The sequence below is a fragment of the Microplitis mediator genome, chromosome 5, assembly GCF_029852145.1.
Source record: "Microplitis mediator isolate UGA2020A chromosome 5, iyMicMedi2.1, whole genome shotgun sequence".
Classification (NCBI taxonomy): domain Eukaryota; kingdom Metazoa; phylum Arthropoda; class Insecta; order Hymenoptera; family Braconidae; genus Microplitis; species Microplitis mediator.
This window is the reverse complement of record NC_079973.1, coordinates 23,358,352-23,383,069: the sequence shown is the minus strand read 5'-3', so window position 1 is coordinate 23,383,069 and position 24,718 is coordinate 23,358,352. Positions and strand designations below refer to the sequence as shown.

The 24,718-nt window shown below is 30.2% G+C and overlaps 1 protein-coding gene across 1 annotated transcript in view; it reads right to left on the bottom strand.

Moving 5' to 3' along the window:
* LOC130667587 (limbic system-associated membrane protein-like) overlaps window positions 1-24,718 on the bottom strand; it is a 119,539-nt gene that overhangs the window by 71,668 nt on the left and 23,153 nt on the right. The window contains 1 exon segment of the mRNA XM_057469251.1: window positions 5,950-5,991. Coding sequence (XP_057325234.1) covers window positions 5,950-5,991 — 42 coding nt within the window.

Genomic DNA, 24,718 nt, shown 5'->3' with positions numbered 1-24,718 from the left:
TGTAGTAACAGAATAGTTCTGGTATGAAAAAAAACCTTCATAGATGTCAAGACGGTATTGAAAAGTTTACGTCAAGAATTTTATACGCAACCACACACACACATATCATACATTCGTATATATTTTTATTTATATATACATATGTGTATGAAGACATTAGAAATATGTATGTGGTTATATATGTACATAAATACATTTGATCCTTAGGAGAAGTAGTTTTAGGTCCGTCTTGAACCCGGCCAATGTTTTATGAACGTCAACGTGAGCACGGAAAAATTACATTTCCTAGAAAAATATACTGACAAAGCCTTCGTAGGGCACCTTGTTTACGAGATTTCACTGGGACCGTCAAGCTAACGTAAAAATAAATAAAAATAGCTATGCTGGTCGTGCGCACCAACAGTGATATGAAAGAAAGGTAAAGGACGAGAATGAGAACGAGGACGAGAACTAGGACGAGAATGAGGATGATGAGGATAAGAAAAGAAAAGGACCGCAAAAAAATAACAATATCAGCGGGTATGACCAGCCGAGGGTACGCTACACATACTGCGAAACAGCTAATGTCGTTAAAGTTGTATAGGGCGTATTAAATATGGATTTGTGTAGGGATATATGTTACGATTTTATGAGAGTTAATATTAGTATTTGAGAAAGGATAATTCTTGTGAATGCCGAGAAATTTAGTTGACGATAAGAGACGATGGTGATGGATATCTGACATGCTAGGGGTGTAGGAAAATAAAAAATAAAAGATCTTGTTGATGATTAAACGTGTGAATTCCAAATGCCTTTGCTGTGTATTTGTCCTGGGAATTGCGTTTGCTGTCGACAGCCATTTGGTATTTTTAGTTGGCAATTGTGAGAACTTGGCATTTATTACGTAAAAAGTAAAGTTTGTTGGTTGGTATATAAAAGTTGTTTATACAATTGTATTTATATAATATATATGAGTAAATACATTTCTGCTGTTTTTAAAAATAATTTTTTTTTATTACTTGCGTATTTTCTCGTTGCTTGGAAATAATTTTTTTTATGATTTAACTGGTATTGACAGAGTAATTGTCAATAGTAAAAAAATATAACTACGATTGTAATTTTATAAATTTATTACAGATTAAGCAACATGATAATATTTTGCCAATACAAAGTATTTTTTTGTATAATTTCAGTTTTTATAAAAAATTTTTCCAAGCCAAAAATAACGAACATTAATTCTCTGAACCTAAGTAAAACACGTGATATTTTAATTGATGGAAATTTTATAAACTAGATATTAAAAAAAAAAAAAAATCTTTTTTAATTCCCTTTTTCAAATAAAAATTGTGTAGTGGGTATGCATATAAAAATGATTTAAATGTTACAAACAAGCTAAAACATTCATGTGACCCAACGGTTTTTAGAATATAGAAAAACTGAGCGAATAAATTTAACCCCTCATGCACACGAGTATATTAAAATATTTTCACCACTGTAACGTTTGATAAGCATCGCAGGATGTTTTTCAATAGGAAAATATGCCCGATATTACGGTTGAAAAAAGTCTCTAGGGTGTGATTTTCAGTGGCAAAGGAAAAAATAAAGCCGACAGAAAAAAATAACTAAAGTAAAATAATAAAAAACGTAATGAATAACCCGAGAAACGGGCGCTATGATAAGAAACAAAGTCCGGATTTTGGGGCTGGGATCCGAGCACCTGATTTACATAATGCTAACCTTCTCGTTATGCGCCTATTTAGCTTTAGCATATCCCCTTCATTAATTTTCCCGTTTGAGGGATTTGCTCATAGAAGACCGTTGCTGAACAGACTTTAACAGAGAACATAACAAGGGTAACTCCTAACTCTCCTCATTTGCTTATATTTGATACAGATAGTATTGAGCATTTATAACCATTTATAATCTTTGTTAAGTCTCGATTATTCTCATTAGTCATTTTTCGAATTACCTTTCACGTAAAATCAATATTTATATCATTAAAAACAATAAATTTTTGTAAAACAAAATTACACCTCATTAAAAGTTAACTCAATTATATTATTCATTAATTTTGAAGTTTAAAAGATAAAATAAATATTACGATTCCCCTAAATTAACTTAAATGAGCTTGTCCAACTCCGAGGAAGATTAAACAGAGATTTGTTCTGAATAATCCAAATTAATGCCGATAATAATAAAGAGTAGAAACAGTGAATGTTTTTTTTTCTTGCCAAATCTGTTTCACAATGGCTAGGCTCTAAAGCTGTTAGCTTAAATATATAAATATCTAAGCACACAAAAAATAATAATGACAATTGAAAAATAAAAATATGTGAGTAATTTTTTATACGGCTATTTAACTCCAGTCAGCCCTATAATATAGTACACATTAGTTCTAGTGTAATAATCCACATAAATGGATACTCCGAACTCGTATAAAAGGAAAAGTAGAATGACTAGTGTCTCTTGACGAATAAAAGTGCACTGGAGGCTCACAAAGATATCCCTTAAAGGTTTTAGTTTAAGGACGTCTAGTCGTGAGTCCGTCGCCGGTGGATACGATTCTTAAAAAAAAAATCGCTGACCAATCTGGCACTTCACCCATCTACGTGACACATTTATCCTCCGGCAATTGTCACACCCATTCGTATAGTACAACTACTACAACCACTTACTTTTATACTACAAACACTAATACCACTTATATAGTGCCGATGGTGGGCTAATGCACGAGTGGGGATGGTAAGACCAGTGGGTTTGATACCCACACGCCTAAATTTCTTCTGGTGTAGTCGGCCAAAAACGAGAATGAACTACGGATAGGAATATACGTATATGTAGAGTAGAAACTGAAAGAGCGGCGCTTCCGTAGCTGCACGCTTTGATGGTCCTGTGAGACCAATTAATCCAGGGGTATCTCGTAAATGCTAACTATCTTTTTCTACTGTTTCTTCCTCGCGTTGTCTATAGTATATAGATGGAGATGATGACAAAGAGCCCGTACGAGTAAAAAAAAACCTGTCAAAGAACACACAGTGCAATAAAGGGAAAAAAATTGTCGTTTTTTTTTATTAAAATATTTGCATATAGATCGTAAAGTTTTTATTTAATATTACCCTAGACGCGAAACATTTCAATTGAGTGTATTTTTCATCGTAAACATCTTCATACAATTGTAATAACCTGCTGACTTGACTAAAATTTCCCACTCAGAAGATAAACGTTACCCGAGGGTCTACTTTACAAGAAAAAAAATAAATTGTAGTAATTTAGATTGTTAGTAATATTAAAATTTATTTTCCAGATAAGAAATGATACGAATAATTGTTTTAAAAAAAGAAATATTGTTTTGACGTTTTGTTTATAGAATATTATATATTTGTGTCTGAAACAAAATGAAATTGCGGATTGAAATAAAATCCGTGTCACTTCGAAATCACTCCGCCTGTGAAAAAATCCCTATTCACTTCCCATACGGAGTGATTTTTTTTTAAACTCCGATGTACCTGAAGATCGCAACGTTTTTCACGCAACGAAAATGGAAAAAATTTATGTAATTCGACTGCTTCAGGGCAACTTAAGGGGTAGGTCTGGAAGTTGGAGGTGGCCTTAGATTTCCAGCTGACATACCAGTACACTGTAAAAAGAGCAGTGTTAAAAATGGACTCATTTTAACTCCGCGCGGTGTTAAAATAAAATTACACTGATGTAGGAGGCGTAATTCAGCGGTGTTAAAATACCGGTGTAAAAGCGGGGTAAACTGCGTCCGCTCAGAGTATTAACTTTGGTAAGCTTATAAAACGCAAAAAATATCTTGACACACACACACACGCACTTAAATATGCACACACACACATCCACACACGCACATGCACACATTTCCAAAGTAAAATATTTTAACACCGGTAAAGAATATTTACACCGGCGGCGGCGTTATTTTCACACCGTTTTCGGTGTTGATATTTAACACCGCCAATTTTAACACCTACACCGTTTGGACTAACCCCGGTGATTTTTTACAGTGTATATCTACATGCGGAACATTTCAGAAATTCAGTCATGCAACCAGTAAATTTTTTACTTTACAATTTTTTTTCCTTTGCGCGGAAAACGTTTCGATCTTCCGGAATATAAACTCCGGAACTCCGAATGACGGAGTGAATTCGGATTGAAATAAAATCCGTATTTACTCCCGATTTTTTACAGTGTATGAAATTAAACTCTGCACTTTTATTGGAGTACTTTGAGTTTAGGAGGTGTTAGTTTGAGATGCATTAAAACAGTGTGTATAGGTAATGCTTTGTACATAGTGGAGTGTGCGGTTGAATGAGTCACTAATTAGTGAGCGAAAGAGAAAGAGAGAGTGGTGTTTGTGCGGAATAGAGAAAACAAGAGAGAATTGGAAAGGGGAAGACGGAATTGGGTGGCTATGGCAACACAAGCGCGTCTATCTCGGCCACTTATCCGCACGAATAGACACACTACTCGCGCCGACGCTGCCACGACGTAGTTAACATCAGTGTCGCATGCCCGATGTCGTACACAGAGTGTCGCACAAGTTCCACCGGCATCTATGTGTCTAATTCAACTAACTATATAGCTAGCTACATATATGTTCATAAATAGAAACATAGATTGTATGCAAATTAAAAACTTGGGCTATTAGTAAAAAATCAAAGAATTGAATATTGGCGCGTTAAATCTTTAAACTCTTTCTTACTATTATTTTATTTTTACTACTTGTACCTTTTTTGCCTTATACTCTTGTCAGGCACCCTCATTTATACTTTGCCAACTTCACGGTTTTATTCACTTGGTAGAAGCAAAAGGAGGAAAAAAAAAAATTTAAGACCTAGCGAGGGTGAGATATCGAGCTCCGATAAAAAGGGATACTCGAACTTTAAAATTCCATAAACCACAGAGACTTGGATGATGCTGATGGAGAATTCGACGAGCGTGTTAACGAGTTTCCACAAAGAAAAATGAAGAAAAAATAAAATAAATTGTAAATGATAATAATAATAATAATATTTATAATAAAAAAAACTAAATAAAATAAGGGGTGTATTATTTTTTTTTATTTGTTGTTTCGTTGCGAGGAAAATAGAATTTAAATTTGCCAAGCTCGTGAATTTCACGGTTGCACGAAAACAACGGTCCAGTACAGCGAAATTTAATTGATGAAACAGATGGTTATCGCGAGGAGAATGGTTTAAAGGCGGGACCGGAGGCTTATGACTATATTGCTACATCGTTTAAATTTTTAATTAATAGTTTTAAAATTGTTTTCAATTGTTAAAAAAAAAAGTTAAAGTTTTCATATCAATCTTCTTTTTGTATAACATGATTTTCAACAACTTTTTCACAATTTAAAATTTAAGTAGAAAAAATAATTTTTTTTCATTTTTCAATTAATAAATAAAAGATACATTTCAATTATCGTTGCATTAAAAACAAATATTTGTTTTTATCATACGAATAAGTTTTGTAAACGTAATTAAAAAGTAATTAAGCAAATAAAATAAAGTAATTAAAAAACTTTACAAAAGCATTAAGTGAATGTCCTCATAATTCAATACTTCTGTTTATAAATACATTTGAGGAAACTTCAAAACAAGAAGGTCGGAAAATTTGAAAAAGTAAAAATATGAAAATTTAGAATGCTAATTTTGTAATCAACAAAAATTTTTTATACTTTAACCCAATGAGTTTTGTCCAGTTTTAAGTCTAAAAAGTGATATAAAACTAGATCATACGCGGCACTAAATTTACAATATAAATTAGTACTTTAATAAAACTAATTTGTTTTTAACTGAAACGTTGATGATATATATGTTAAAATTTTAATCATTTTTTCAACCCTCTAATTTTTTTAAATGTATACTATAATGTCGTATACTATGATATCGCTGAGGTTCTGGGCTTCTCAAATTAAAAAAAATGACAACAAAAACAATAAACAAAACTTACTCGCATGATCATCGAACCATTGACTGTTTTCAGGAAACTCACCTGAAAAATAAAAAAAAATAACGATGAGTAAACAAAATTTTGAAAATAATTCAACTGACGAAACATTTTCACAAAAGAATTATTCGTTTATAATACATCATTTATTATTTAAATAAAATAGAATTTGATTGATGGAACCGAAAAAGAATATTAAAATTCCATTATTGGAATAACGATCAAATAACTAATTCAGCAGCTTCATTAAATATTTAGTAAAATAACCACCATATTACTGATAGTAATAATAATATTAATAATAATAATAATGATAATATATTAAATTCTGTCCAACAATTACTAAATAGTGTATCAGTTTTGGATTTACAAAGCACGATTGTAATTGCGGCTTATACAAGAAAGCAAACTATACCAATAACAGCGATTGCAATAGGCGGCAGACTGCTCGGCGGCCGACGATGATAAATTATTAACCCTACTGACTATTCGAACATATCACACGGGTATGTATATATATATTATACTAGGGTGCTCCGTTTGAAACGAAGATTTTTTTTTTTTCGTTCCCCATCAAAAATCTTGTTCTACATGTAAAAATAAAAATTCAGTGAAATTTTGAGCTCTTAATAACAATTTTAAGAACTGGAACAACGTCGTTGAAGTTTTCTCATGCTAAAAGCATGTAAATTTTGATTCTTTTCTTTTTATCGAATAAAACTCAGCCCCATATTCACGTATCTTATCGGTTCAAAGTTTTCTTGGAAGAGAATTGTATGCTCTTTGAAAATGCCTGTATGTGCTTAGCAGTACCTTCAACTACAGCCCTCGTGGAAGCCTTGAAAGTCTAATTTCCTACGAAATTAGTGGTTTTTTGTTGTTAACTTGTAAACGGTTGACTTTTGGGAAAAAAAGTAAATGACATTTTTTGTAGGAAATTTAGTCTTCTACAAAAAAGTTCTTATAAGTCAAATCTCTAAAATCAATATTTAAAAAGATATATGAACTTTAACTAAGTAAAATTCGAAATTTTAGCTAAATGTCAATGTTCAATACTATACAATATATTCAGTTATTAACTTATGGTAAATATCAATTAATATATATTTATATAAAATATAAAATGCCCGTAATTATTCATCGAAATTGTTCTTAAGTACCAACCTCATTTGCAATTCTTTTGAAAAATTGAATGAATAAAACACAGGTTTGAAGAATCTCGTTCGAATTTTCGATGTCCTTGGGACCTAACAGATGGATTATGTTAAAAAAAACATGGTTTATGTAATGGTTTTGAATTATAAAACCGTTAATCTTGACATTAAGCTAAAATTTCGAATTTTACTTAATTAAAGTTCATATATCTTTTTAAATATTGATTTTAGAGATTTGACTTATGAGAACTTTTTTGTAGAAGACTAAATTTCCTACAAAAAATGTCATTTACTTTTTTTCCCAAAAGTCAACCGTTTACAAGTTAACAGCAAAAAACCACTAATTTCGTAGGAAATTAGACTTTCAAGGCTTCCACGAGGGTTGTAGTTGAAGGTACTGCTAAGCACATATAGGTTTTTTCAAAGAGCATACAGTTCTCTTCCAAGAAAACTTTGAACCGATAAGATACGTGAATATGGGGCTGAGTTTTATTCGATAAAAAGAAAAGAATCAAAATTTACATGCTTTTAGCATGAGAAAACTTCAACGATGTTGTTCCAGTTCTTAAAATTGTTATTAAGAGCTCAAAATTTCACTGAATTTTTATTTTTACATGTAGAACAAGATTTTTGATGGGGAACGAAAAAAAAAAAATCTTCGTTTCAAACGGAGCTCCCTAATATTATACTGTACATAAATATATATCCACCTGTCTTTAGCAAGTGTCTTCCACGAAATTCTTTGCAAAGCTCATGGTTATATTTTTATTCGAAACTTTTAACCCTTTTAGGTTAAATAAATATAAGAGATGTAACTTTCTATAATTGTGGTATTTGATTAATTCGCATAATTAGTTTAACGGACTCGGATTTAATTTAAGATAGAATATTCATCAGTTGAATATTATATTCATGCGATAAAATTTATAAATATATAATCGTGACAAGACCAAAATGTCACAGTCACTGATACATTTAAGAATATTTTTGATTAAATATTCGTTAAATTTTTTTATACTTGGTTATATTTATTGAAATTCCATGAGAGAAAAAAAATTATTAAATGGTTATTGCATATTTTATTATTAGTTTTACATTAACAATTAGTACTGAAAATGGACGTGCATTTAAATATCAATTATTGAAGTAATTATATAAATTTTCCAGGCGTCCATGAAATATTTAAAATCAAATATATAAGAAATTAAATTTCAACCGAATTTTATTTTGGTAATAAAATTGTTCGAAAGATTTCACAGTAAATTTATAGTTCAAGTTATTTTAAGAAGAAAAAATTTTAATTTTTAATAAATATATAATGTTATGAAATTATATTAATAAATTGAATTTAATTACCAATTTGTACAAATGAATAAATAAGTTGAATCAATACTCCGATAAATTAATATTTAATTAAATTCTGCATAATGAAGTAATTTTTATATTATTTGTATATCAAACCGTGTCCTTTGTTTTCCTTTTTTTTCCTATTGCCCTATTTTAAAAAAAAAAAAAGAAAAAACAACAACATACAAAGCGACTGATTGTAATTTGTGTATACGAGTCGTAAAAACAATTAGAAGTCAGGTAAAATCGAAATATGAATGGTAGAGAAATAAATATATTTTCTCGAAACCACTAACAGTTGGCAGGTGGTGCCAGTTTCGGATTACGTATCGTTTCTCTTGCCAACTCACGTACATGAACACTAATACACATTTGTGTCTCATAAGAACACATGACTGCACACGTTTAAGTTCACTGTACAAATACTTAGACTATTATACATGTGTTTATATATATATCGACTATGTCTAACCAGTTGGCACGCCATGCGTTATGTTAAGAAGCGCAGTTAATTACGAAGATAATTTCAAGTCATGTGTTTGCGTGCTGCACATAACGAGCTTCCGACTTTGGGGGCTTACAACCATGCAAACCAATCGTTTTTAACAGCTGGCCCTAGTAATATATATTTTATCATCGAGATTGAAAAACGATGTGTTTTATTAGCTTTTCAATAATTACATAAATTATTAATACAGCTTTACATCAACATTTTCACCCCCATATACACAACAATTACGTTGTTAAAAAATTATTAATGATATGAAAAATTAAATTTTCATTTCATTCCACCCAGAAACCTAAAATCGAATGGATACTATTCTGAAATTTAATTACTCAACTTGATGAAAAAAAAAAAAAAAGTGTTATAAAGATCAATTTCGATCGATAGAATGAAAAATTTCCAAAACCTGAGTGATGTACTATTTGACTTAACAAAACAGTTTACAAGCACTCCTCTTTACCATCAAGTTCGTGAGGGACGAGCAATATTCTCTTTCTTTTCACTTAACGTTAAACTTTTGAGTTTTCGAGAAATTACAAGCGAACCAAGTGAAACATGGTCTCGGCTTCACGTACAACCAACCCATTTTTCATACCACCTACTGCATCTCCAGCCTGTCATATTCCATCGTCGTCCCTCAAGTCTCCCCTCCTCTTCCTACTCTTCCTTCTTCTTCTTCTTCTTCTTCTTCTTCTTATTCTACTACTGCTTCTTCATCTTCTTCTTGAAAGAATCTCTCTACCATCTATAATATCCAGATATAAAACTCCATCTGGTGTAATCGCAATAATTTTACGAAAGAGCCTTTTTTACATATTTTTTATCGTTATCGTCAGACAAAGTACACTTCTCTATTGTTATTGTTACTATTATTATAATTAATGACATTAATAATAATACACAATTAACCAGAATATAAAAGTGTATAATTAATTGGTGATTACCTCGTTGAATAAAAGTAAAATTGGGATCTCTGTATTAGCAATTATAATAGGTGTATCAATTAGGATTTACTTAATTGTGAGAAGATGGTTAACCATACACTAGCTACACCTATTGATCCCACTCACTATTGCTGATGACTCTCTCTCACACACTCGAGTGTGTATGGACCTTTATCGATATTGATTACACATGCAGATAGCATAGGAGACTAACAGGCAATAATTATCCCGTTCCACCGGGATCACGACCTCCACAAACAATTGAATCAATGAGCAACTGTCTCATCTGTTAAACCTCGCACGGAATTCGAAAGTTCATTAACGGTTACCTACTAATATTCAAATTTTGTTCAATCGATATTCAATATCTTTAAGAATATATTATTTTATCAGATCTAAGACTACATTTTTTTACTGAATAAAATTTAACAATAATATCTGGTTTTTTAAACTATTTAGAGTTTGTAAAATGTAAGGTTGTCCTTTGAACGAAAATTCTCAATGATGATAATGCCTGTAATAATGCCTTTAAAAATAAACTGATGACTGATGATTGATAACTGATAAGGATAACAACAATATATTTAAAGATAATAAAAAAATGTAAAAAGGAAAATAAAAAATAAAAGTGAAAAAACGCTGTCGATTTATTTGGTATAAAATTTGAGCTGGAGGCGGTCACGACTTTGTTGGCGCTTTATCATCTTTTCCAGTGTACGACATACAATCGATATCGAAGGAGAGAAAATGATCGTGTACCCGGAAATTGAATATATGTATAGCCTTATCCCCGACGCCCTAACCGCAAAATCGAGCCCACTAATCGACTGTTCGCTCCTCTATCATTTTAAAGGAAGATAAACTGTAATGTGTCACATACATAGTCGGTGAATAAATCTCATATACACACTCTAATTTATATGTCTTTATTTCAATTTATTTTCTTATTTTTTACCACCGTTTACTCTCGAGATACTTCTCTATCTAAATTTTTTTTTCTTTCATTGTTGGAACTAAAAATATCAAAAAAATATAAAAATATATACAAGTTAGTTCTGTACTGATTATTATAGTAATTGAATAAGTAAATAAAATGGTACATTTTGACCTAGGTTTAATTTACGACTTTTCACCATTGAAATAATTTCCGTTTTCTCTCACTATATCGTTTTAATTTGGAATTATTCAGCGAATAAACAAACGAAAGCGGCTCGTAATTTTCACGAGCTCGCTGCCGAATAAGGTCTGACTATATTCGCATGCTCGGTAGGAGGGCAAGTTAAACCTCTCGAGTGAACCTAAAGGGTTTTGTACGAGTAAATATATACGAGTGTATGGGTATATTAAATATATATGTATGAAAGATACAAGTGAGAGAGATAGAATAGGAGAAGAGAAGAGAAGAGAAAGAATGAACGAGCAAAACTGATTGACATGATACGGGTTGCAATCCATTCCCATGCCTCCACGTTATCAACTCCCACTTACTATCCGTTAAATTTAATTAATTTTACAGTGTAGATTTACTGCGTCTTGTCCGACATTTTATCACACTATCCTATGACTATCGACTTTATAATCTGGGTCGTTAGTACAGAAATTTTACCCTGCTTTTATATTATTTTTATTTTTCCATCAGTTGTATTATATCTGAAACTCAGTCACCATTTTTTACGTTTACTTTTTTAGAGATCTTGTAGTTTCTTATAAATTTGTTTTATTTATTTAAATTTTTTCGGGAAGAGTTTGGACAAAAACGGCATTTCTATAAGCCGGATAAAATTGTTGAGTAAAAACTTTAACGATATTTCTATTGACAGAAACATTATACACTGTGTTAAGATATAAATGGAAGAATTTTAAATTTAATGTAAAACAGATTTTAGAAGCGCCGCAATACAGCTGCTTTTCATTATTTTCTTTTTTCCAAATATGTATTTGTTTCTTGTATTTTTAATCTTTTAGCATAAATTGTTATTTTTTTTCTTAATATACAATTCAACTTTTATGATAAAATTTCTTATTATTAATTCAATAAGACAATGTTTGAAAAAAAAAAGTATTTTTAGCTTTTTATGTCTTACACAAGTTAAGATTATTCGAAAAAATTTAAATGTCTACTCTAAAATAGAAACCCATTTTTTAATCTTAAAATAAACTGATGGTCGAATATGCATTACGGTCTATGGAGACTCAGCTAATAAATTAACCAGAAAAATTAAGTTTTCAATTTATCATCTATATTTACCACATTCTTTTAAATATTATAATAATTAAATGAAGAAATTTGATACAAGAAATTATTTAAGAACTGAGTCATAATAAATTTCCATCGATTATTAAAATAAATATAAAAATTATTATCGAAAATCTTGTCATGAATAATTTAAAAAATTGGGAAAATCCAAAAGTGCACGACTCATAATGCTCATTTATTATGAAATAATAAATTAATAATAAAAAAATGGCGGGAAGCACGAATAAATTTAAAATGTATACTATGTTCTTTCATTAATATATGTTATGTTTTTTCTTTTTAATTATATTAGTATTTTTTTAGAATCATAAAAGAACCTACTCATAATATCTCGATTAATAACAAAAAAAAAAAAATATTTGTAAATAAAAAAAAAAAAAAAAAAATTGAATTGAAAAAATTCAGGCTTACCGACTAGCAAAAAAAACAGCTGTACTAGGACGGTAATGCGCAAGCGCTCTTGGTGGATTAAATGTACGTATAATGTATGGATATATCACCATCCATATTAATTTTACATAGATATATATAGATATAGTTATACAGCCTTTTTTATTTTTTTTTATTATAACTAAACGACACTGAGTTACCTAGACATTTGCAATAGGTGACCTACAATTCTTTCAAAGAATTTGAAAAAAAAAAATTTGATTCAATTACTGGATTTTTTGGCAAGTTACAATGTATACGGGTTTCAGACTTGACGGACACGAAATTTTTTTAAACTATTTTGATGTTTTTTCCGTTTTTATTGAACTAAATAAATTTTTGAAAAGTATGGAATTAATCTCCATTAAATTATCTTTAAAATAGTATGCAAAATATCTTAATTCCGTGAACTGACGACGGTATAATAATTGAAATAGTTACCGAAGTGAGGCGGAAAAAATTTTTCGATCGTAAAGCACACTCTGATGCTTCGCATCATGAGTCGTGCAAAAAAAGTTTAAAATTTCATAAATTTCAAATTATTATTCTATAGTAAACAATAGATTATCATTATTATTGTCACTATTGTAAAATTTTACTTTTTCATCACTACCGATATTTTTTTTAATAAAAAAAAATAATAAACTTGTTTAATTATTAAAAAAAAGCTAATTAAAAATGAAACTGAAATGAGAAGTACAATTCCATTATCTGCATAAATAAATTGCAAAATGAATAATTCTGCGATAGCAGTCTATATATGTAGTAAAAATAAAAACTGCATAAAAACCGAATGGTGCATTGTCTTGAAAAAAATGTACGGTACAAATGATAATCCATTTACCGAATTAAAAATCCGCTTGCGTAACTGTATTCGACGGAGAAGAATATTATGAATAGCCGGTTGTCAGAAAATGCAGAACTAGTCTCACACAAGCTGATGCTGGTTTTAATCAGCGTGCAAGTGACGATGTCATTGTACACAACACAATTGCATTAACAATATATCACGATATTGTATAATTATTCAAACAGACTAGACTCCTACATTACTGATGTTTTATATATATGTCCTATATCTATGTAGACTTCGGGGTGTATATGTATATATATATATATATATATATATTATTTAATTGTCTACTATCTCGACGGATACATAATTATAAATGTTTAATCACATTACTGCCCTGCCACATATAACATCTTAACTTGTATAGGAGGATGTGCTCACTTAGTTGCATTGAATGTTAAATTTTAATGAAGCAAACATCATGTGAATCAAAAATTTAATTTTTGAATAATTCACCGAAATATTTGAAATATAATATCTGAAATAAAAGTCAACTGTTTAAGAAGCGGTAATAATCTTATTCATGAATTGCGATTCGAGACAACACTAAAAAATGAGCAACAAGATTGTTTTGGAAGATTCGAAAAGTTTATATAAACTTTTAAAAGCTCAAAAAACTTTTGAGGTTCACCCGAAGCACTTTATGATGATTTATCAATTAATGTAAGAATATTTACATGCACTACTGTTTATTCAATTTTTCAGAAAGAAATCGGAATTGGATTTGCGTTGGTATTATAGATCGAAAAAATTTTTGGAAAAACTAAAAAAATTTATTTTTGCCTTAATTTTGTAAGCTAAAGATAATGAATTTTTTTGGCTGCGAATGACTCGTACACGTCTATTTTAGCATTAGTAGGACTGAGCAAAATGGGGCAACACGCCGGCAATTCTGATAAATTTGACAATTATTCTCTTAATTTGAAGAGCAAATTATATATTTTAATTTCATACATAAATTACGAAACTTATTAAATTCTATTGGAAAAAAAATAACAATTTTTTGCTTTTTTTTTTCGAGTACTCAATTGTGTGTTAAAAGTTGAAGAATATTCTTTTGATCAAAAATAAATAAATGCTACATTTTTTGAATATAATTGAAAAAAAAAAAGGCCATTCGGCAGCCGAAATGGAAGGTAGATTTGCCAATTAATCTATATAAAAAGTTACATACATACATATCTTGTGATACATGTTAGTGTATAGACATGATATGATATTAGGCTCGTTTTCTTAGAGTGAGGGTAAAAAAAGACAACGACTATTTTCGATAGAGAACTTCAGATAGTTGATTTGACAAAACATTACATTGGGTAATGTATTAAACTAACCTTCACGTAAACAAAGTATAGAAAATTTAATTAATATGAGATCATAATTGTAATCGCTATTACGATGGCAAGACCAGTGATAAATAATAAAAGAAATACTTTTAGAATATAAAATATCTGTAAAATTTACAGGTTATTTTGTTCACAATGAAATTCAACTGACAAAATTGTATTATAATGGGAAATGCGAAAGTTATCTAGAATGAACACTATATTTGCAACATTTGTTGATTCCACTTGAATTTTCAAGCCCATCAAATTATTGGAAGAAATGGTCAAAACATAAAGTTCAAGGTCAAATATTAAAGCTTACTAAACAAGCTTTATGATACTTTTTACTGAAATTGTCTATAAGTTTTAGTTTTAATGTTATATGAACTTCAACAGTGGATAAAAACTAATTTTTTCGAAAAATCGTGAAAATTTTAAACAGTCATAACTTCCAAACTATTCGAACGATTCAGCTCATCTTTGAACTTGATCAAGATAATTGCCTATAGAAAAAGTGTGAAAAATTTCATTAAGATTCGATAAGAACTATAAGTGCTATCGTAATGACAAGACCAGTGATAATCATAGGGAGTAGAGGTACATTTGATACATCATAAGTAATAAAAGAAATACTTTTAAAATATAAAATGGCAGTGAAATTTACAGGTTACTTTGTGCACAATAAAATACAGCTGACGAAACTAGATTATAATGGGACAAGCATAAGTTATGTGGAATGAGGCCCATATTTTGAACATTTTTTGATTCCATTAAAATTTTCAAGGCCATCAAATTATAGGATGAAATGGTCGAAATACAAAGTTTAAGGTCATAAATTAAAGCTTATTAGACAAGCTTTCAGATACTTTTTACGGAAATCGTCTATGAGTATTAGTTTTAAAATTATATGAACTTGAATGTGGAAAAAAATTGATTTTTTCAAAAAATCATGGAAATTTCAAAAAGCCATAACTTCTAAACTAATCAACCGATTTTGCCCGTCTTCGAACTTAACCGTGATAATCGCCCATAGAATAAGTGTGAAAAATTTCATTAAGATCTGATAAGAATTGTAGGCGTAATCGTGTCCTCAAAACTGCGTTATATCCCATATATATATATATATATATACATACATATATAAATTTTTTAACGGATGGTATTTTCGAACCCTACTCAACTAATTATGATAGGCTGTGACAAAATTCCTTGAAAAATCGACCATGAGGACAAATACAATAGTTAGATTTTAGAAAAATCTACCTAATTAAAGAATTATCGTGTTCAGGAATACAAAAGTTGATGTTTTCTTAACGTGTCTATTTTATCTGACCCTCCTCCAATAATAATAACAATAATTATCATTTATTTAAAATCAATAAAATATCCATTTATACAATGAACAAAAATCTCAAGAGACTTTACCGGGAGTAAATTAGATCGAGAAAAAAAAACAGTTGGGGACTTTATCTCTTGAAACCGAACAAGAGAATAGAACATTGATTTAATTTCCAATAAATTATTGTGAATAATTGTTTTCAATTTAATGAGAAAATAAGATTCATCGACGATGTATTTCTAAATAGATAGTTATTTATATTTGCTAAAAGAAGATAAAGTCGAGACAGTTTAAATAATAATATCTAAATTACTTTATGAAATGATGGTTATATAAATCCATTTTCATCCAACAATATAAGTTTTACAGTTCGCTTTCTAGGTACAATTGGTTATGAGATATTGTTGTAAACATACAAAACACCATTAAATTTTTTTTTCCTTCATTCAATCTTTACCTATAACCAACAACAATATATATAAATAATATATAGACATTTTTTATTAAGTGACCTACTTTTAGGAATTCAAAAAATTCCAATGAAACATTTCAATGAAAAAAATCCACCATGAATCGGATATTTTTCTACTTTACAAATTTTCAATTAATATCCATAAAATATTTTCATGCATATAAATTCTCATTAATTGCGTTTTCATATGTATGTATTTATTTATATCCCGGTTATTCATCAATTTTGCGGTTACTGCGTTATTATTACGTGAAAAAATAAAATGATTTTAATCGAACAACTGACCACAGTTAGATAAACAAATTTAATAGTTGTACAGCGAGTACTATGCTATCAAGTAAATCGACAGGAGAAACCACATATAATACGTATTTTCGAATTGTATATAATACACGCATATACAAATACATATATGGAATTATTAAAGAGATTGATTGAATACAATTAACTTTACACAACTATTGATACGAAGTTATTTAACTAAAAGTTTTATTTTGTAAATTTAAATAACTTTTTTTTTCTGCTGATTTAACTTGTGATTTATTTGAACAATAAACTGCGCTGATTAAGCAATTAAATAATTATAAAATAAATTTTTGATCGGTAAGCAATTTAAATGAAAATAATGAGGATTAATTGAATCGTAAATTCATCAACTGACGTCGAATCGGTGGCAATATGAGACAACAGATATTGGAAATGGCGAAATTGCCGAGTTAACCACACCAATATCAACTCGTGTTCGCGTGACCATTTAATCACTAACGCTTTAATAACATAATCCTTTTTTGATCACTGTAACAATCGTCCCTTTTCAAAATTTATATGTATTAATAAATACTATTATACAATTGCAATTAGTTTAATTTGATTTATTAACTAAAATTGTCATGACAATTTTTTTTTCAAATTTTTTCTGAACCCGAAAATTGAAGTAACGAAATTGGAATAATAAATTTATAAGAATGAATATTAAATATCGCTACAAATTAAATACTGTAATTGAATTTAAAACGAGCTTATTGACTTTTAAAAGTTTCAACGCGAGAAATTTAACGAAAGTGTTACTTAAAATTTCTCAAGTGTGACGGTATAATTTCAAACTCAAGCTTTGCACACTCATAACTAACGAAATGATGTAGTCTCTTTGTTACTATATTTCCACCGTTTCAGTGAATCACTTCCTCTAAGACGTACAGAAACTTAATTTAATTTCAGTTAAAATAGACGAATAGCTATTGGTATTATATATGTATGTATTCATGCATGCATGTATCCATGAACATCAAAGAATATACACGTTAAGTCAAATTCGCGGATTAAAAGGCATAACTCACACTTCTACTTAATCAAGAAGCTTACTACAATCATACTTTTTAAAGTTGTGGAAAATAAAATCAAAATCCGTACAACGGATTTGACATTTCGAACCAAAGAAGTTGGCACTAATTTTTTAATTTATTCGCTCTAAAATTTTTTCTCTATTTAATAATTCAAACTAACGAAATTCAATGATTTTTAACTTCCCGCTAAGAAAATTGCAAATTTTCAAAAAAGGGAAGTTATTGGTTTCGGTCCGATTTTCGAAAATCGAGTTTCCATCAGATGTCGACGTTTTGAGGTCCTAGGAAACTATTCTGACTATTCCCGGGTGGACGTCCGTGTGTGTGTGTGTGTGTGTGTGTGTGTGTGAACTTTTTTTTGTCCGACGATATCTTTGGAACGGATGAACCGATTTGAACGTACTTGGTGGCGATCGAAAGAGCTCACCAAAACTTAGTCTTGATTAGATTTTGGGATAAATCGGTCATGTAGTTTACAAGTTATACAAAGAATAAGAATTAAAATTTTTTTTTTATTTTAGTTTTTTATTGATTTCTCAGAAACAGCTCGAACGATCCACTTTAAAATCTAATCAGCTCTAGAACTCAATAAAACACGTCGATTGCCGCCTCAACCATCAAAATCGGTTCATTCGTTCGTGAGATATCGCGGGAGAAAGAAATGCCAAAAAACGGTTTTTTTCGAAAAGAATGGGATACAATAGTATTTTAGAGCTCGAAAATGTACTCACAACAATGTTTTCGAGCTCAAGGAGCTCGAAAACAGCGGGAAGTTTCGGGGCTGGCCCGCAGGGTCAACCGATAGACAGATTTTTTTTAATTATTCCACGTTATTTCGACATTTTTTAAATTTTAAATCTCTTATTTCATAGGTCAGAGTGCAGGAGTGCAACTAAATGTTTTTTATCGGGTTTTTTGAACCATTAAATTTATCAAAAATTTATTTAGAAAACTATTGTACAAATTTATCAATCATCGGCTTTTATTTAATACCCGACGTCTAACTTTATTAAAAAAATCTGAAAACCGCCTGACCCTGCGGGCCAACCCCAAAACTTCCCGCTGTTTTCGAGCTTAGGGAACTCGGAAACATTATTACTTGTAAATTTTTGAGCTCTCCGAGCTCGAAAATTTGTTAGGCCGGTAAAACATACCTTCACTAAAAAATCACAATTTTTGTCCAACGGTATCTTTGGATAGAATGAACCGATTTGAACGTTCTTGGTGGCAATCGAAACGGCTCAACAAGACTTAAAACTGATTACATTTTGAGGCGAATCGGGCAAGTTGTTTATAAGTTATACGCGAAAAACAAAAAACAAAAAACATTATTAATTTTTATTCTTCGTATAACTCGTAAACTACATGACCGATCTACCCCAAAATCTGATCAATTCTAAGTTTTGGTGAGCCCTTTCGATTGCTACCAAGTACGCCCAAATCAGTTGATTCGTTCCAAAGATATCGTCGGACAAAAAAATTTTTACACACACACACACACGGACGTCCATCCGGGAATAGTCAGAATATCTTCCTAGGACCTCAAAACTTCGACATCTGATGAAAATTCGATTTTCGAAAATCCGACCGAAACTAATAAATTCCTTTTTTTTTGAAAATTTGCAATTTTTTTAGGGGGAAGTTCAAAAAGTCTTTTATTCACTGTTTATTTGAAATAATTGTCGATATAAATTCTGATCCCATTGGGCTTTGGAGAAATAAATTTGATTTTCTCATCAAATTTACTAATAATCAATGAAATATTCATATTTATACAAATCGAGAGACGGGAATCCGAGCAGTCTTGTAAATGGTATAATATGGACAAATTTAATGTCACAACAAATAAATATTTATAGTTTTGGACTAATAAATTTAATTGTTTGATTGTTTGTCTTTGTTGTGAATTGGATAAAAAATGAGTATATGGTTTATTTTACTTTATTAATTGGTTTAAGTCATTAATTGTAGTGTTTACGTAACAAATGTATAAAGTATGACGATAAATTTCTACGTAACGTAAATAAGTATCAATCGTTATACCTGAACGTACTCAATAAATTTCTTGGAATTGTGTAAGGTACGTATATAAGTTAAGTCAGTATGTCAAAGTGAAGTATTAAAGTAACGATATCTATACGGTTAAACTAACATAACATACAAATGCTACTAAACTGATTATTAATTCTGAACTGAAAATGTCATATCACATTCGAAACGATAAATTTCATCGGAAAACTATTTCCAGGCATGCTAATAATCAAATTCGTAGAAGTTTTTTTTAAAGTGGAACAGATTGTCATATAATTGTTATGAATATTCAAATAAAAATCTACTTTATACGTGCAATTGAAAAAAATAATTATTTTTTTAACTAAAAAATTCATTTTTTAAGTTCAAAGAAAAATAGTTTGAGTCAACAATTTTTATAGCCACTGAATTATAAATTATTGTGAGCATTTCTTTATTTTTTAAGAACCGTAAATTCAACTTCCGTTTGTATAAAAGGAAAAAGATTTAAGAATAAATGATTTCACTGAGAAATTCAGTCTTGTAAAAGAAGAAAGATAAGTGATTAAGAATTCACTGTGATTGTGTCAAAAAGTTTTGTTTTTAAAGATTCAAATTTGTAATTTTAATTATATGCATTAATATTAAAATGTTTTTGCTTTTATATTCATGTATTAAAATTTCTAATCAATTTCTATTTATTAATCACATGAATTCTCAACAGTAAATAAAAATCTTTTATTTACAATCTGTAAGAAGATAAATATCATTCTCACAAATGAATAGATAATAAAATTATTTTATTTAGCACAATATCGACATTTTAAATAATCAAATCTACACGTTGTTAATATAAGAGGTGATTAATCTACAGAACTGGTAAATATGTAAATTAATATTAGTCAAGATGTACAAATATCTCAAAGCGATTGTAAAATCAACTGATATACAGAAATTTAAATGGAAAGTCCCTCAGGATTGTTGAATACTTGTATATACCAGAAGCACCAGAAGATATATACATTTATAAACTTATATTCATCGTTCTGGTATATATATCGAATATAGTCCAACCGTTGGATTCTGTTTCTCTCTCACCCTCTCGCTCACAGTATGCAAAGCCTATTGAATAACCTACTGCTATACGACTTCACAAGCAGAATAGACCACAACAAAATTATAGCTCTGGTTGTTATTTGCCCAGGGCATAAACCCGCGATATTCCGTCGCCTCGGATCCTCGAAGCTAGCGTCGCAAAAGTTGTTAATATTTGTAAACTAATCAGCTTTCCTGTCCGTTCCGTCATCATCATATACATATACTCCACCAAAGCAACATCATATACAGGACGACTAAAGAGTTTAGTCCAATGTACGATCGCCGATGGCGTATACACAAACTTTTCGATCCGTAATCCCAGGTAACGTTCATTTAACTCACGCTGCAATAACACTTTTTGTTATATTTTCATTTCATTACCATCGCAGTTTGTAATTTACACTCATCAAACTCACGGTTACAACTAATAATAATTGAATAATAACTTTTACTTATTAGAAATTTTAAATTGCTATTTATTTATTGGTTGATACTATTTAAGTGCACACCTCGAAAGCGAAGCGTTTTTCCGATCGAGGCAAGAAGAATTGTCGATATTTTACCGCCAAAAAATGTTTCGAGTTGATAGCGGAGGAGGGGGCAAAGTGGGCCCCTCAAAATTTTCTATGCGCCAATAAATTCGGACCGATAATAAGCTTATCGAAATTTCTTATTTAATGAGGGCTAAAATAGACCACCAAAACTGTTCATTAAATATAATTTATTAAGAAAGTTAAAGATAATAAAATTACGTTTTAAAGTTATATCGCAGCAGACCATTAAAATGACTTTTATGTTATTAAAATACAATTGTTTCATAGTTATTTGCAAATATCACACGTGTTAAGAATAAAAAATATCAAATTCAAAATTTTTTGAAGGGCCCACTTTGCCCCTATTTTTCGATTTTTCAATTTTAATGGACGCAGCCTAATGAAGTGAAATTAAGTATCAAGGGTCCAAAAAGAAGTAAACGCGTAAAAGAAATGAATAATTTTATAATTATTTTCCTTAAGGGGCCCTCACTGTCCCCCTCTCCCCTAATATGAGTGTTTGAAGTTTGCAGTTTTGGATTTTCAAAATTTAATTTTTTTTATTGTTCATAGACATCAGATTATTTGTAATGAATCCAAAAGTGGCTCGATGATTAGCAGCACCTCAATTTAAACCCGTGAATAATCGATGGAACCTTATATACATGAAAGGAAGTAGGAGCATGAGTTTCGAAATTAACCCCTGTATCCGGAGTTAGTAAACCTGGCGTATCTGACGAGCAAAATCACCGAGTGAGTATATATACTTAGTCATACTCTCTCTCTGCAATTCCTCTCTCTTCCTCTGTGTTTCACTAGCTCCTCTTGCTTTGTATAACTACGTGTAATGAAGCTTTCAGTATATAGAGTAGTGTACACGAGCGTCCGCAACTTCCGAAACAAATTTTGGTGCATTTACCAAACGACACTCATGTTACCTAATTAAATCTATAAAATTTTTACTCTTCGCGCTAGTTTATTTATACAATTTTATGCTTTAAACTTTTTAAACTTTCAAGCGTACTTGCAATTAGTAATTAACTCGCGAGTGATACTAATAACTAATTTGTTAATTTTGAAAGCAGGTATATGTGAGTGTATGTACAAAAGTACATAAAAAATATATGAGTAGAAAAAGTCGTTTGACGAACGAGCAGAAAATTTTTTTTATTTTTTGCGACAAGTACTGTAGAAAATATACGGCAAATCAATCGAGATTGGATGATATCGAATTGCGATCGACTGTAGGGAAATTGCTAGAGCATATAGAAAATGAGTAAAGAAGAGTGCCGGCTTGGGTGTGTGAGCGAGGGAGAAAGGCGGTAAAAATGAGATCAAAGAGAAGAGAATTGAGATATATATAGGATATAGAGGAAAGAGTCATTTGTACCATGAGGTGCGAGGTCGCGATTGCGTGCGCGCTCGTGCAACCCTGTCGTTCGCACGCTTATACACCAGCACACCCTTTAAACTACCGGGGTTTAGTAGATAACTTTTATCCAGTAGACTAACGGGCCAATCTGTGATTGAATCCTCGTCGTTTCCGACGGCCCGTTGTCCTGAACAACCAATTGTTTGGGCAATTGCAGCTAAAGCTCTGCTGAGAATCAAAATGGAACGGAAAATAGTTGATAAAAAAATACGGAAAAATATAAAAAAAAGTCACACAATCTTCATTGTTGCGAGGCGGGTTAAATTGACGAGATTTTTATTCAATCGGTGGATTAAGTTTTTTTTTATGCACAAATCTTGCTCTGCTTTTTATACTCAATAGAACGCACAGTAATTTTTGGTTTATAAAAAAAAAAAAAGTGTGATAAATATGAAATTAAAGAAAAAATAATTTCACTTTTTTGTAAATATGAACTTGTAGTAATTTTTTAACGAAAGATTATTAACGGGTAATGTATTTTATCTTGTTTATTTATCGCTTAATATAGACAAGAAAAATTTAACTACCTTATCTTATTATGTATAAATCGAAGAAAATACTTTACAAGGCTTCAACAAGTAAAATTACTCGGTACTTGACTGAACACAAGTCGGCATTTAATTAATAAATCTAAACATCGCTTCAGTCAGAAAACTTAAAAACTTTAGTAAGCTCAGAGTATTAATTTATAAAGTAAGATATAATAAAAAAAAAAAATAATAAAATTATTAATTTCATTTGTCGGAAGACGCGATGAATAAATTAAAAAGTCAGAAAACTTTTTAAATTAATTTTTATTAAAATTTATTAATATGATGATTATTATTGTTACTATTATTTTTATACTTTTAAATTAAGTCTATCCAACGTCAATGTGAAAAATGTTGTCGTGTTGATAAATGTTAAATTGACAATGTCAGCTCGTCCACGCGTGTAGTTAGAGAATATAAACGGGAAGTGCATATGTTACATCGTATAGTTTCTGCAAAGTGTGCAAGCTGACGTTGAAAGTTCATCTCAACCGTGGCGGGTGGAAATGAAGTCATGGGCACGCGAGTTATGAGGATTTCCTTCCACCCACTGTTATACACGCTGTATTAATACTACTTTTGCGTCACCGAGTAATTCGATCACGGAGGCCCCGACGTCAGTTAGTCGGGGGGTGGGATATTAAAGGATCAGTTTGTTTTTATTCATGTGTACCATACTTTATAATATATATATGTACAGGGGTGGAGGGGGGTGAAACGAGGTACTTAGAGAAAGAAGAAGCGTAAGTATTCGTAGGCGAAATGGAGTACCCCTCAAATGAGGTGAATAACAAAAAATTTCTGGATATTAAATAAATTTTATTAAACTAAATTAAATTTTCTGGTAAGGAATTTACATAAAAAAATTACATTTCACATAATCATTGAAACCAAGGAATAAAAAAAAAATTTCAGTAATTTTCATTATAAAAAAAAAGTCATTGACTGATTTTTGAAAAAGTTTAGCAACAAAAATTCAAAACAAGGCTCAATTATATTTAGAAAAGTGATTTTGGAATGTGTAAAAAATAAACTTTATTATAACATTCTAGGGGTACCCCGTTCTGCCCTCCCCCTTCCCCTATATATATGTACGATCATAGTAAAAAAGGATTCGTCAAAATCAATACTCATCATGCGTAAAACAAACTTTTTACACTTATTTATATGTTATTTTAACATGCTGTGAGTGTTAAAAAAAGTT